The 13,578-nt window shown below is 40.3% G+C and overlaps 1 protein-coding gene across 1 annotated transcript; it reads right to left on the reverse strand.

Annotated features, from left to right (window-relative positions):
- Window positions 1–541: 541 nt before the first annotated feature.
- On the reverse strand, window positions 542–4,547 carry irx5b (iroquois homeobox 5b). The gene is made up of 3 exons (XM_059335728.1): window positions 4,329–4,547; window positions 2,586–2,988; window positions 542–1,378 (listed from the first exon to the last, which is right to left on the reverse strand). Exons 1-3 carry the CDS (start codon window positions 4,545–4,547, stop codon window positions 789–791), a joined length of 1,212 nt encoding a protein of 403 aa, XP_059191711.1. The 3' UTR covers window positions 542–788.
- Between the last annotated feature and the right edge of the window lie 9,031 nt (window positions 4,548–13,578).

Raw genomic sequence — 13,578 nt, forward strand, 5'->3', positions numbered from 1 at the left:
ACAATAATTATTAATAATAAAATCAACTCATCGAGCTCAACAGACATGATCAAGGTCACGTCCAAATATGGTATAAACGCCTGTTTTAACCAACATGCTACAGGATAAACAGCAGTGTTTTACTGAACATTATAAAACTTGGAATTTTTCATAGCTGAATGAATAGAAAATGTCATGCTGATTCTCACTAATAATCAGTCGCAATTATTTCCGGGACAATAAATCGTCCAAATAAAGTGACCTGATTGATTGACTGATTTAAAGCAGAAGACAAGGAACGCAGCTGCAGTGAGCAGAGTGTGTGTATGGTATTGTATATCAATGTGGACGATATGTGTGTTTATATTTAAGTCTGATATCAGTAACAGAAGAACAGAGATATTTGCATGTCTTTGCCTCACCTTCAGCTCTCCGCTTTTTCTCCTAAAACTCTGCAGCTTTCTGTAAAAAGTTGAATTTAAAGAATCTTGTGTTTATGTTCTCTGAGTTGTGATATGAGTTGAATAAGAGTGTGATAAATCCGTGGACAAATGCCAGGCGGTTGTTTCATATTAATAAAACTATCCTTTAATGATTTGTGATGTTCTGTGCAGAAATGCACTACAAAGGTTACAGCTGATCAAGATAGAAAAACGTCTAAAATTGAATATTTGTGTTTCTAAATAAAAATCAGAGGCCTCAGCAGGACCTGATAAAGTTTTCTCTGTTATCCAGGATGTGTAGAGGACAATCCCAGGTCCTGGTCCCAGGTTCTGGTCCTAGGTCCTAGTAAATAAAGAGGTCCAGGTCTACACGTTCGTCATGCCCCGCTTCAGTTCGTGCAGTTTGCAGTCTCTGGCCGCGGCCTCGGCTCTCTGCAGCATCGTCTGCTGTAATCCGTTTAAATGTGGCGCCGATGCCAAGTGTGAAGCGGGGCCGCCGTGCAGGGGCCCCAGAGGGCCGTAGCTGGAGTATCCGGGCATGAAGGGGGAGGCGTAGTAGAGGTGTCGGGGCAGGGCGGGGCTGTGTGGGAATGTCCGGGACATGGGGTGGACCGGGGCCGCCCCGCTTTGTGGCGAGTCACTACATCCTTTACTTTTATCCGAAGACGTGGCGATCTCAGCCAGCGACCACAGTTTGGGTTTGGGGGCCGGCTCGGGCCCCTGGATGACGTTGCAGGAGTTCACATGCTCTTTAGACAGAGGGCTCAACGCTCGCTCCGGCTCCGGTGCTCTGACCGATCCCGGGGCTGCATTTTGGGGGGCGGGGCCTGTGATGTGGGGCATCAGCCTCCGGTCCCCCGAGTCCTTAAGGTCCGGATCGGTGTCGCTGCTGCTGCCACTGTCCTCCCTGTACACCAACACACACGACGTCCCCACAGGGGCAGGTAGACAGGAAGCTGCAGACACAGGAGAGGACGCGTCAGCATGACACACACACACACACACACACATTAACACACACACACACACTGTGCGCATCTGTCCATTGCATTGCAGCATCTTAACCTGAACCAGGACCTGATTGAGTTTCAGGCTTTGTCCCAGTAAGGACTATTGGTCCTGACAAGGTCTTTATTATGGTCCCCAGAAGGTAACAAAAACTCATGCACACAATCACATATATAGAACACACACACACACACACACACACACACACAAAGCTGCAGACAATGACTAATGATGATAATGATTCTTTTTTGATAAATAAATCAATAGTTATGTTTCTAGTTTTTAAATGGTACACATTCACCAAACAAACAAACAAACAAACAAACAAACAAACAAACAAACAAACAAACAATTAATTCAAACAAAGGCTCACACATTCAAATATAAAAGATGAACACACAGAGACACAAAACCAATAAACCATTAAAATTAATTGAGTGATAGAAAATTAGTTTATTCTGATAATTTTCTAGTTTTGTTCATTTTGGTTGTTTTCAACTTGAACAATTAAAAAAGACATTTTAAAAAAATCTAATAAACAATAAGTTAATATTTAGGATGTTGTGGCAATGCAAAGCTTTGTGGAGCTTATTATTCTACAATTCCGCCTCGATATATACAGTTAAAATAAATAAAGAAAGAAAAACAAACGGTATGTGTATATTATATTTACACCACAAATTCCCTCATAGACACACTCTGTTCATACCTCAGTTTAATATTTGTTAACCATCTTATTTATTAATCAGCTTTATCAAATCTATGACACATTTCCTTTTCTAAACGTTACACAAATTAACCTCTTTAACGTCTTTATCAATCGTAATAAATAATTAATAGATAAATGATCTAAATAATCTTCACATCTGAGATCTTGTGAGCTCATAAAAACATAAATTTCTCTCCGTTCTGTGGCGTAAAAACTGAATTTGTGATTGTTTATTTTTTACCATGTAAATAAATCAGTAATTTTAAGTCAGAAGCAGGTGTCAAAGTATCTTTTCAGCTTCTGAAATGTAAATAACTGTCTTAATATCTCAGAAAACTGAATCTCTGTTCTTTAGGAAATAAGTCAATTCATCCATCATGGATGAATTGACTGATGGATTCAGTAACTGTCAGCTCCAGCCTCCTCCTCCTCCTCGCTCCACTCACCGCCGTCGCCCTTCATCTCCGTCTCGTCGTTACTCGACTTGAGCGGCTCGTCGTCGTCGTTCCTCTCCAGGTCGATGTTGTCCTCGTCCTCCTCGTCCTCACTGCGGTTCCGTGGCGTCCAGGTCATCTTGTTCTCCTTCTTCAGGCGGCGGCGAGCGTTGGCGAACCAGGTGGACACCTGCGTCAGAGTCATCTTGGTGATGATGGCAAGCATGATCTTCTCGCCCTTGGTGGGGTACGGGTTCTTCCGGTGCTCGTTGAGCCAGGCCTTCAGCGTGGCCGTGGCGTCCCGCGTGGCGTTCTTCCTGTAGGAGGGGTCTCCGTACGGGTAGGGCCCGAGGGCGCCAAATGGGTGGTAGTCCAGGGAGCCGGAGAGTCCCGAGGACGGGTCGAAGGCGGGACTCTGAAACATCAAACAGAGAAATTCTGATTATTAATTCATATTGACCTTTGACCTCCCAGCTGTTGTCGTCTCCTTCTCTTTTTATGTCCTCTGCAGGACTCCACACACACACGGCTGTGTTTCAGTCTGCGGCTTTAATATCTCAATCTGTTTGTTGGCAGCAGATTTAATCTTAATGAGACTAACGGTTAAATAAGGTTTAATTAAAACGCACAAACAGAATTTAATTTGCTCTGAGCAGCAGCAGAAGGACGCAGGACAAACTGTCTACTGAGACACAAACAATATTATACGTCTTATTTATTTATATAATATTTTTCTTCTCTTTCTTTAAATATCATGATATAATATTTCTTCTTCTGTCTTTTTAAACTCACATTATTATTATATTTCGTCTTTTAGCTGTTTTTAATGCACATTTATATTTCTTCTTTCTTTATATCGTTTTATTATATTTCTTTAATTCACATTTTATAATATATCTTCTTACATCTTTCTTGAATTCATTAAAAAATATTTATACTACTGTCTTTTCTAATTGACATTTGAATATTTTATAATAAAGATGCAACTTTTATTTTCAACATTGTTGTTAGTCAGCTTGTATACATTATTAATTTCAATAAATTGCGATATCAATATTACAAATTGATATTTTAAAATAAATTCACAGATGTTGATGGCTTCAGTTGTTTCAGGTTCATTAGTCAAGTAATAATAAATTAAGATAAAATTTGGGTAAAATATCTCCAATACAAAAATGGTCAAGTTGTCACAGATTTTTCTTTAACAAATTAAATGTATTCCAGGAAGTTATTTTAAAAATATGGACTATCTAAAACAGATTAAATAAAACATGTAAAAAAGAAGAAGTAAAGTTTCTGATGAAATGATTTTCGGGAGAAAAATAAATAATCTTATTTTGGAAAGTCATTTTTTTGTTTTTTGAAGACGGATTTTGGCGCGTTTCCTGCTTTTAATATAATTTCACCGACATGTAAAAAACGTTAAACTATGAACACATTTATACAAACAATGTTTGATAAATAATAACAATTGAGTTTAGAGGAACAATAACATTTGGTTAAATTTAATGATAATATATTAAATAAATTATGGTAAATTAAAAATGATATTAAACAATCAGTAACTCGTGATGACAAAATATTTTAACCTTTTTTTTAAATAAATAAATCACAAATATTAAAGCTTCACTTTTTCTTTTACGCACTGACGCTCCAGGAGACTCTTTGGTTTGTTTTTGTTTTTTTAATCACAGACCAGAACCCGGTTTGAACCCGGTACAGGTCCCGTCCTGCCCCCCTCCAGCACGGACTCACCACGAAGGAGTTGATGGTGGCGGCGGCGCGCGGCTCTCCGCCGTACGGCAGGTGCGAGTTGAATCCGGGAGACGACGCGGATCCGGAGTACGGAGCGAAGGCTGAGCCTGAGGAGGACCGGCCCAGCTCCTCGGTCCTCGGTCCTAGGATGACCCCGGAGCTGAAGGGCGCAGGGCACGAGTGCAGAGCCTGGAACAGGAAGCCCTGAGGGTACGACATGACGGCGCGCGCACAGCACCACGTTTACGCACGGACCGGCTCACATCGGACCCGAGCCACCGGTACGGGAGAGGAGAGGAGGAGAAGGAGGAGAAGAAGAGAGGAGACGGAAGAAAGAGGTGGAACATCCAGGAGCATCGCAGAGTTCAGTTCACTGAGAGTTTCACACTTCCGCTGCTCACCAACTGATCACACACTGAAACACTGATCACACCGAGAGAGGAGGGAGAGAGAGAGAGAGAGAGGAGCAGAGAGAGAGAGAGACACTCATCACACTGACGGAGGAGGAGAGAGAGAGGAGGGAGAGGGAGAGGAGGAGAGAGAGAGTTGGGAGAGAGAGAGAGAGGGAGAGAGAGAGGGAGAGAGAGAGAGGAGGAGGAGAGAGAGAGAGAGAGGAGGGAGAGAGAGAGAGGAAGAGAGAGAGAGATAGAGAGAGACAGAGGGGGGAGGAAGAGAGAGGGGGAGAGAGAGAGAGAGAGAGAAAGAGAAGGGAGAGAGAGAGGGAGAGAGAGAAGGGAGAGAGAGAGGGAGAGAGGAGGGAGAAAGAGAGAGGTAGAGAGAGAGAGGAGGGAGAGAGAGAGGAGGAAAAGAGAGGGAGGGAGAGAGACTGAACACTGAGATGGGAGGAGAGAGGGAGAGAGACTCTGATCTCCCTAGTTTTTTTTACTAGTTTTGTTTACAAATTCCCAAATTTATTTTCAAATTTAAGTGTTGAAAAATGGAACAAAAATGTTCACAAAATTCACATTTTTTTGTTTAAAAAATTAAATAATTCTGTTTTTACAAATCAAAAAACTTTTGTTTTGGAATCCAAAAGTTTGTTAATCTTGCAAATTTACAGTGAGAGAGACGTTTCTATTGGTTTATCTGGATCGACAGAAAACAAACGCAGACATTTTTGATATACGATGAAACATTTTTAAACCTTTTTTAATTTTTTTTATTGAGATTTGAAATGTTTTGCTCTAACATTTTCTGTTTGATAGCATAATAAAGTGAAGTCATAACAATGAACCAACTCACACTCAAACACTTCACAAACACAAATTCAAATACTAGTATGTGTGTGCGTGCGTGCGTGTGTGTGTGTGTGTGTGTGTGTGCGCGTGTATGTTTGTGTGTGTGTGTGTGTGTGTGTGTGTGTCTGTGTGTGTGTGTGTGTGTGCGCTCAGCTCAGGTCAGGGTGTTTCCGCCAGGCTCACTCAGTCTAATCTCATTTGTTCGTACTATAATTAGAAGAGCAGATCGCCTGAAGGAGTGAAAGTCACAGAGAGCAGCAGGACAATGAAGAAGTGACCACACCATCTGTCTGTCTGTCTGTCCTCTGGAGGGACACACACTCAGGGGTGAGGAGTAAGGACGCAGAGACCTGCAGGTGGAACAAGACTACAGGTCTTCAGGTCTGCAGGTGAGAACGGGTCTTTACATCTTTAGGTTAGAACAGTTTCTTCGGGCCTGCAAGTCTTCAGCCTGCATGTCTTCAGGTGAGAGCAGGTGGTGAGTCTGCAGACGGAGCTGCTGCCGTCAGGAGCTGCGTTGATTAATTGTTGTTGATGGTGTAATTACTGAACAGTCCAACAGCCTTTTTAATGGGACAGACCAGCTGCTCTACGTCAGAGCTCCTGTCTGTAAAGTAGAGCTGCAGATAATAATCATTATTTATTATTGATTCATCTGATGGTTCACCGTCTGGCTCTTCACAGAGCAGCAGGATTTAAAGAGATTTAGTCACTCTGTCTGACTTCTATCTAGAAGATAATTATGCTCTGAGGTTTGGAACTACAACTCCCATAATGCTTTGGGGGATGTAAACAGGAAGTGTAATGTCACCATGTGGTCATAAGTAAATCAGATGTCATCAGACAGACCATCGCTAATCATTTGGGTTTCAGTCAACCCAAATTTCTTCAGTCAGTAAGTTGTGTTTTAGGATTTTTTTCATGCTGAGTAACTTTATTTAAAGAAATTAAGAGCGCTTCTCTGATTTAAAGTTTAATTTTTTTAAACAGGATTCTCTGTGGAGAAGCTCTGTGTTTTACTTCTGTTTGTTAACTCTTTCGTGTTGGTGGGTAAAATGTCTTTTACCCACCTGTTTGAGGACAGACAAAGTACATGAAAAGTATCTGGTGTGTGAGAAGAACTGTGTGTGTGCTGCAGCTCCACCATCATTCACCTGCACCTTCTGAACTTGTGGTGGTTGAACCCTCTGGGTTCCCTTCAGGAAGTGCTTGACCATGTTGTGAATATCAGGAGTGGGTCCTGGCTTTCAGGGGCCATACACACAGCTACAGATGACTCAGACTTGGGTGCCATAGCGACATGAGACGGACTGTTCGGGAGGCGCCATGGCACTCCATTGAGGAGCCTGAACCACAGCCTTCCCAGCCAATGCAGAGCCACCAAAAGCAGACTGTGACCTCCATGTTGGACTCTGCCAGAGCATCCTGACCTATGGGGCTGGTCCTCTCCATCAGGGGAACCAATGGCAACAACAGCCCCTTTCATAGTGCAGTTTCATGCTGGGACATTTACGGCTCTGTAACGTCTCACCTGCACTATGAACACGATAGAAGCGGGACGTCGGGATCAAGTGATCCCAGTAATTTTATGCCTCCAGAGGTAGTCACAGAGGCGGAAAATTGGTGTGACTGTTGGAAGCTGAACCACTATGAATCGACCATCCCGGCAAGACGGAATATTTGATGTAGCATGTGACGTCTAACACACTCCTTGTTGTAAACAAACAGCATGCTAACTGTACACAGAGTGTCCTTTGCTTGTTGTAAACAAACGGAGGTCACTAACTGAACACATGCTGCTGCAGCCCATACATACTGTACTGCTACAGAGCTAACTGTGCAGCCTATCAGCACTGTGCTACTGTGCAGCGCTGCTGCTGCTCAGTTTCATGTCACTGTCGTCTCCTCCCACCTCGTTCTGTGACGCTGGAATGCACTATGAATGGGCACGTATATCAAACCTTCTCGGGATCACTATGAACACCTTAAGGTGAAAAGCCAGCACAGATCTTTCCAGCAACATAGCGGGACATTTGAGGGACCGCACTATGAAAGGGCCTTTTGAGGAAGAGTCAGCCATCAAGTTTTCAAGGTGTAGGTGTATAGTACAGTAGAGATCTTAAGCTATTTTGAATAGTATCATATGAGGAGCCAAGACATCATAATTAAAAATGACACAAAAGGTAAATTATCAGAAAGTGTCCCACTTTACCAGTGTTCACCCCTACTTGTTACATGTTGCCTTTCACTTGATGGTTTATCATTATCACAAGAGTTTGTTTGCAAATTGAAAAGTGTTGTTTGCAAATCTGATAATTTAGTTTTTAAAAATTCCCAAATTTTGGCTGAGCAGTGGTTAGGATATTGGCGAGGATGGCGTCCTGGCTGCAGGTCCGGTCTCTAACATGCGGTTCTAAACGAATATTGATTTGGCGTAATGAAGCCTGAGTAACGGCGGAGGCCCTGTAAGCACATCACGAGCCTGGCTGCACTGCCGGGTGAAATGGTGCGTTTTAAGCCGCTCCTCTACAGATGGGTTGAGCAGATTATGGGATAGCATTTTCACGCTTTTTTAAGCATCTTTTATTAAAGCGCTGCGTGGCGGTGCTAGAGGTGAACGCACCTCTTCTCCTCTGCTGCTGACGACCCTCCAGAGGCTCCTTCTCATCCTGCACGGGGGAGTAATGACTCGAAGAGGCTCAGATGACTCTCTGAGACCCACAGCGGGCCTGAGACGACACCATGCTGCCGTTTTTATCACATCAAAAAGTTCTGGTAACAATTTGCATGAACAAGAGTTGAATATTCAGGGAAATGTTCTGCTCGTATTCTCAGTGGCACCGACTGTTTTGTGAAGGTTTTCACATGAAAGAGGAGCTCGTTTGTTTTCCCCCAACAGCCGAGCCCGCGGGCCAAACGTCCAAAGGTTACTGAAAGACAGTGTGTTTAATTAATTGGAAAACACTCTTTTTAATAGTTATTATCCAAGTATGAAATGCAATCCTTGTTATCTGAGCTCAAACATAATTACCACCCGTGGGACTCCTGCTGCAAACGCTGCTGTGAAGTGAAGAGACTTCAGAGTGGATCAGAGAGACACGGGACGCCTTCACCTACAGGAGAACTACCCATATTATTACTACGGCTCATATTATCTGTCCTTATCATATTTTCTGTCCTTCTCTGAATTAAAAGACTTCAGAGGTGATCAGAGAGACACAGGACACGTTCACAGTAAAACAACTGTTTGTTTACACTTATATTATCTGTGTAAGGGCAGTTTCTTCCAAAATACTGAGAGTTGCTAAGTCTATGAAGAAAATACATGAAGCCGGTATGATGAAGCCTTTATAGTCAGGCGGCTAAAATAAAGCAAAATAAAGGGGGACACGCCAGTGTAGCTACCAGATCGGCTCGGGTCCTTCGTTTGCTGATTATGTCACACAAAACGATATCTACACCACTTGGACAAACTAAGTTGCATTAGACGGATGGATGGATGGATGGATGGATGGATAGATAGATAGATATGTACTTTTAAGCTATTTTTCCACTTATCTGTGTGTGTATTTGTGTAAATATACACAGATCTCTTTTTGTACATTTTTTTGTGTAACATAAATAGAAGTCCACACACGCTTATAGTCAAAATAACAATAACAATAATAATCCCTCCCTAGTCACTGCCAATACACTACAATAGTATGAGCACATTTACACTGTAGGTACCAGATCGGCTCGGCGTACAGCCAATCACAATGCACTCCCATTCACAATGTACTCCCCTTGAAGCGTACAGGCAATCATACTGTTATGTGTGACGTAATCAACAGATGAAGGACCCCGAGCCGATCTGCTATCTACACCAGACAAAAGCACCACATTTTTTCCACATGCTCTCCATCACCATAAGTTTCAATTTTTGATGGGAGCCACTTCATCAAGATTGTGCATCGGAGATTTGAGAACCAATATATCTTCCAAGCCACTAAGATGGTCAATCTTGCTGTCAAAATATTCATTTTCTGGGTCAAGGAATCCATTAAAGTTACTGAGAATGTCACTAGATGATTATTTAATCAAATAGATATTTTTTCATTTTGGCTGTGTACAGAAATAAACATTTCATGTCTTAATTTATTGAATATCTTCTAATCATAATGATTATAGCTTACATTTAATGAAGACCTAAAATTCAGTGTCTCAAAAGATTTGAATATTACAAAAGACCAATTTTAAAGAGTATGTTTAATATGGAAATGTTGGCCTCTGAAAAGTATGTCCATCTATATGACTCAATACTTGGTTGGGGCTATTTGACCTGAACTACTGGAAAGGGACTTTTCCATCATATTCTAATGTATTGAGATGTACTTGTATACAGAAAATCAGTCTCACATGATCAAAAGGCTGGAGATAATTACAGGGTGAAGGTGCGACTTAATGTAATTAGAATACAAGGATCAGACATTACAGAACAGTGACAAATGCGTCAAAGAAACACAAGAATTGGATTGAAAACAGAGAAAAACAGTCAACTACTATCATATAAATTCACATTATAACCCCATTTAGTCAGATTGTCTGGTCATGGGTCTCTGAGAACAGGATTTAATTCCTATGCTTTAAAGTACTAAGAATATAATATTATTTTCCACATCTGTCACAGATGTCGCTGAATTAAAACACAAGAAAACTGTCTAGCAGCTGACTAAAACAAGACTGCACAACTCTTTATTTGTCATATCTTAACTGTTCCTCAATCAATGTTTCATATCATAATTTCTCAAAAGTTTTGGATAATTTTTCACGTGTTATTTTTTGTTTAAAACATGTTTTTACTCATCACATGTCACAATGGGAACAGGATGTAGTGGTTCAGAACTTTCAAAGTTTTGTAGTTTACAGAAAATGTCAACATTTCTATCTGGTTTTAGAGCCGAACTCTCCGACTGACGAGCAGCACGATGGAAGGAGATTTCCCAGAATCCTCTCTGGTCGAGGAGGAGTCACTGCAAGACCTGAACCTGGACTCAGAGCAGGATCCTCAAAGTCTCAAATGTGACCTGGAGCTACAAAGTCTTCACTCTGGTCCTGACAGAGGCGGACCTCAGGATGAAGCAGAGCATGAAACGTGTTATCCGGATCCTCTTCAGGACCAGGACCAGCTGCTGGGGCCAGGAGGAGACCAGAGTCCAGCAGGAGGTCAGGATCTTTACAGACTCAACCATCACACGTCAATCAAAGTGTCAGACCAGCATCTGATACAACCTGAGCAGGACCAGAACCAGAACCAGAGCCAGAGCCAGAGCCAGAGCCAGAGCCAGAGCCAGAGCCAGGAGCAGGAGCAGGAGCAGGAGCAGGAGCAGGAGCAGCAGCAGCAGCAGGAGCAGGAGCAGGAGAAGAACCAGTATCAGGGTCAGGGTCAGGGTCAGGACCAGGGCCAGGACCAGGACCAGGACCAGGACCAGGATGTGGACAGAGGTAAGATGTGACTGTTACTGTTATAGTCAACTGAAAACTGTACAAAGACAAAAGGGACGGCTGTAGATTCAGTGGTGGAATGTAACTAAGAACATTTACTCAAGTACTGTACTTAAGTACAATTTTGAGGTACTTGTACTTTACTTGAGTATTTCCATATTTGTAACTTTATACTTTTACTCAACTACATTTTGAGGCAGATGTTGTACTTTTTACTCCACTACATCTAGCTGACAGCTTTGGTTACTTTTCAGGTTGAGATTTAACATAAAAAAAAGATCAATTTAAAGTGAACAGAAATTAAACCACATAAAGTACATTAAGTAGTTAAAATGAGCTCTACATTGACAGCAGTAAAACGCTGCTTAGATAAATGCATCAATAATAATAATAATCTATAGAACATTTGAAACCATCTGTGTGGGCATAACGAGTACTTTTACTTTTGATACTTTAAGTACATTTTGATGCTGATACTTTTGTACTTTTACTTCAGTAAGTTCTGAATGCAGGACTTTAACTTGTAGTGAAATAATCCTGCAGTGTGGTATTAGGACTTTTACTTAAGTAAGAGATCTTCTTCCACCATTGGTTGTCACAGCAGCTCAAGATACAGACACAAAGATATAAAAAACAGAATAAAGAATATAAAAAATAAGACATATACATACATTCCATACACATTTCTGCTATTTGGCATATATATATATATATATATATATATATATATATATATATATATATATAAAATGTACTATAATAAATAATATAATATATATTTGTTGTTCTTGTTTGTTTTCCTGAGCATACTTTGCATTTTACAGATATTGCACATCAGAGAAAATATATTTTAGCATTTTAAATAGGTTAAATAAGTGGTTGCATGTAGTAGTATGAACATCAATGAATAAATATATTTAAATATATGCAGAGATATACACAATATAGTAACACTCTATTAGTATATATTAAACAGTGGCCTATACAGTTTATAACGTCTGATTCTTTGTATTAAACAAAGTGCTGCCTCAGAATTCGGACCTAGCTGAGAGCTCCAACCAGGACCGGGACCAAGACCAGGGTCAGAACCAGGATAAGAACCAGGAGCTGGCAGCAGCCAATGAGGAGGCAGCGTTGGAGCCGTGTGGTGGCGTGGTGCCGGCGCTGGTGATCACGGAGGCGGAGGAGGTGTGTGCAGAGACAGATCATGTATATTCATGTCCGGGTGTCTCTCAGGTGTCTCTGTGTCCTTTGTTCTTTGTTTAAACAAAGTCTGTGATCAGGTTCAAAGCTGACAGGCTGACACTTTGTCTTCACAACCGTTTTCATTTTTCTGCTCAGGGTTTCTAATTATTCCTCACGTCACATGAATGTTTTTAATAATGCATTCGTTCATCGTCAACTTTTTAAAATATTCTTATTATTTTCAGAGCCGATCGTCACTTTCATCACAAACGTTTTAAATCTTTTCTTTTTTATCTTTCACTAAAATGTTTCAAATGTTTAGTTTATTTAAAAGTTGTTTTGATGATAAACATGAAAAAATAGCTTTGTTTATTTTTCTGAAATCAAATGATTCAGCTTCAGTATCATAGTTTATAGTTATAGTATCAAGTAAATATCATCTTTAGTGTAAATTTAGTGTAATTTTAGTAGTGTAATTCCAGATAATATTAATACCTTTATTTTATCTATTAAAATTAACCTGCATCTTCTTACTGATTAATTAAATATGTTGGAATTTTTTTACATTTTTCTATTAATGCAAAAGCAAAAAAGTATACAATAATAGGAACAGGGAAAATATTTATTAATATTAAAATGTGTATTCATTTCGTGATTTATTTACATACTTTTATTTTTTATTTTTCCCATTCCTATTTAATTGATATTAATAGCATGTTGCAGTTATTGTGACTTTAATCAGTGAATCTAAAAAAATAAATAAAATAATAATAATAATAAAAGCTAAATTAATAAATACATAAAATGATGATGATGATGATAATTATTATTGTTATTATTATTATTTATAATAGTAATAATAATAATAATAATATAAATAAAAAGTAAAACCTTAAACTTAAAACATCGTTGTAATTTTTTTTATATAAAACTTGCTACAACAACTATATAATTATCTGTTCATTATAGTAACTATAATATATTACAGCAGACGGTGTGAACCAATCAGCTGCATCCAACAGTAACAACAGGAAGTTAGAAAAAAAAATGGGCGAAAGAATGCAATAAAATGATGAGAAGTGAATAAAAGCAGAAGAGAAGAAGAAACTGAGACACTGTGTGTGTGTGTGTGTGTGTGTGTGTGTTTGCACCTCTGAGGGGGAAACATGGACTCTATTACGGCCATTCTGTGTGTGTGTGTATGTGTGTGTGTGTGTGTGTGTGTGTGTGTGTGTGTGCATTCAGCCATCCAAACCGCCTCCAAATAAGTTTGGTGGCGACGTCTCCGGAGGAGCACTTAAACCAAATTGACTTTACTGATGTGAATTATGAAGATACTGATA

This window comes from Centropristis striata, chromosome 6 (genome assembly GCF_030273125.1).
Source record: "Centropristis striata isolate RG_2023a ecotype Rhode Island chromosome 6, C.striata_1.0, whole genome shotgun sequence".
In the NCBI taxonomy this organism is placed as follows: Eukaryota; Metazoa; Chordata; class Actinopteri; order Perciformes; family Serranidae; genus Centropristis; species Centropristis striata.

Coding starts and splice junctions, on each gene's coding strand:
- irx5b (XM_059335728.1), bottom strand. CDS start 4,547: ATGTCGTACCCTCAGGGCTTCCTGTTCCAGGCTCTGCACTCGTGCCCT. Junction 2,989..4,328: donor CCACCATCAACTCCTTCGTG/GTGAGTCCGTGC, acceptor TTGATGTTTCAG/AGTCCCGCCTTCGACCCGTC. Junction 1,379..2,585: donor GGAGATGAAGGGCGACGGCG/GTGAGTGGAGCG, acceptor CTGTGTCTGCAG/CTTCCTGTCTACCTGCCCCT.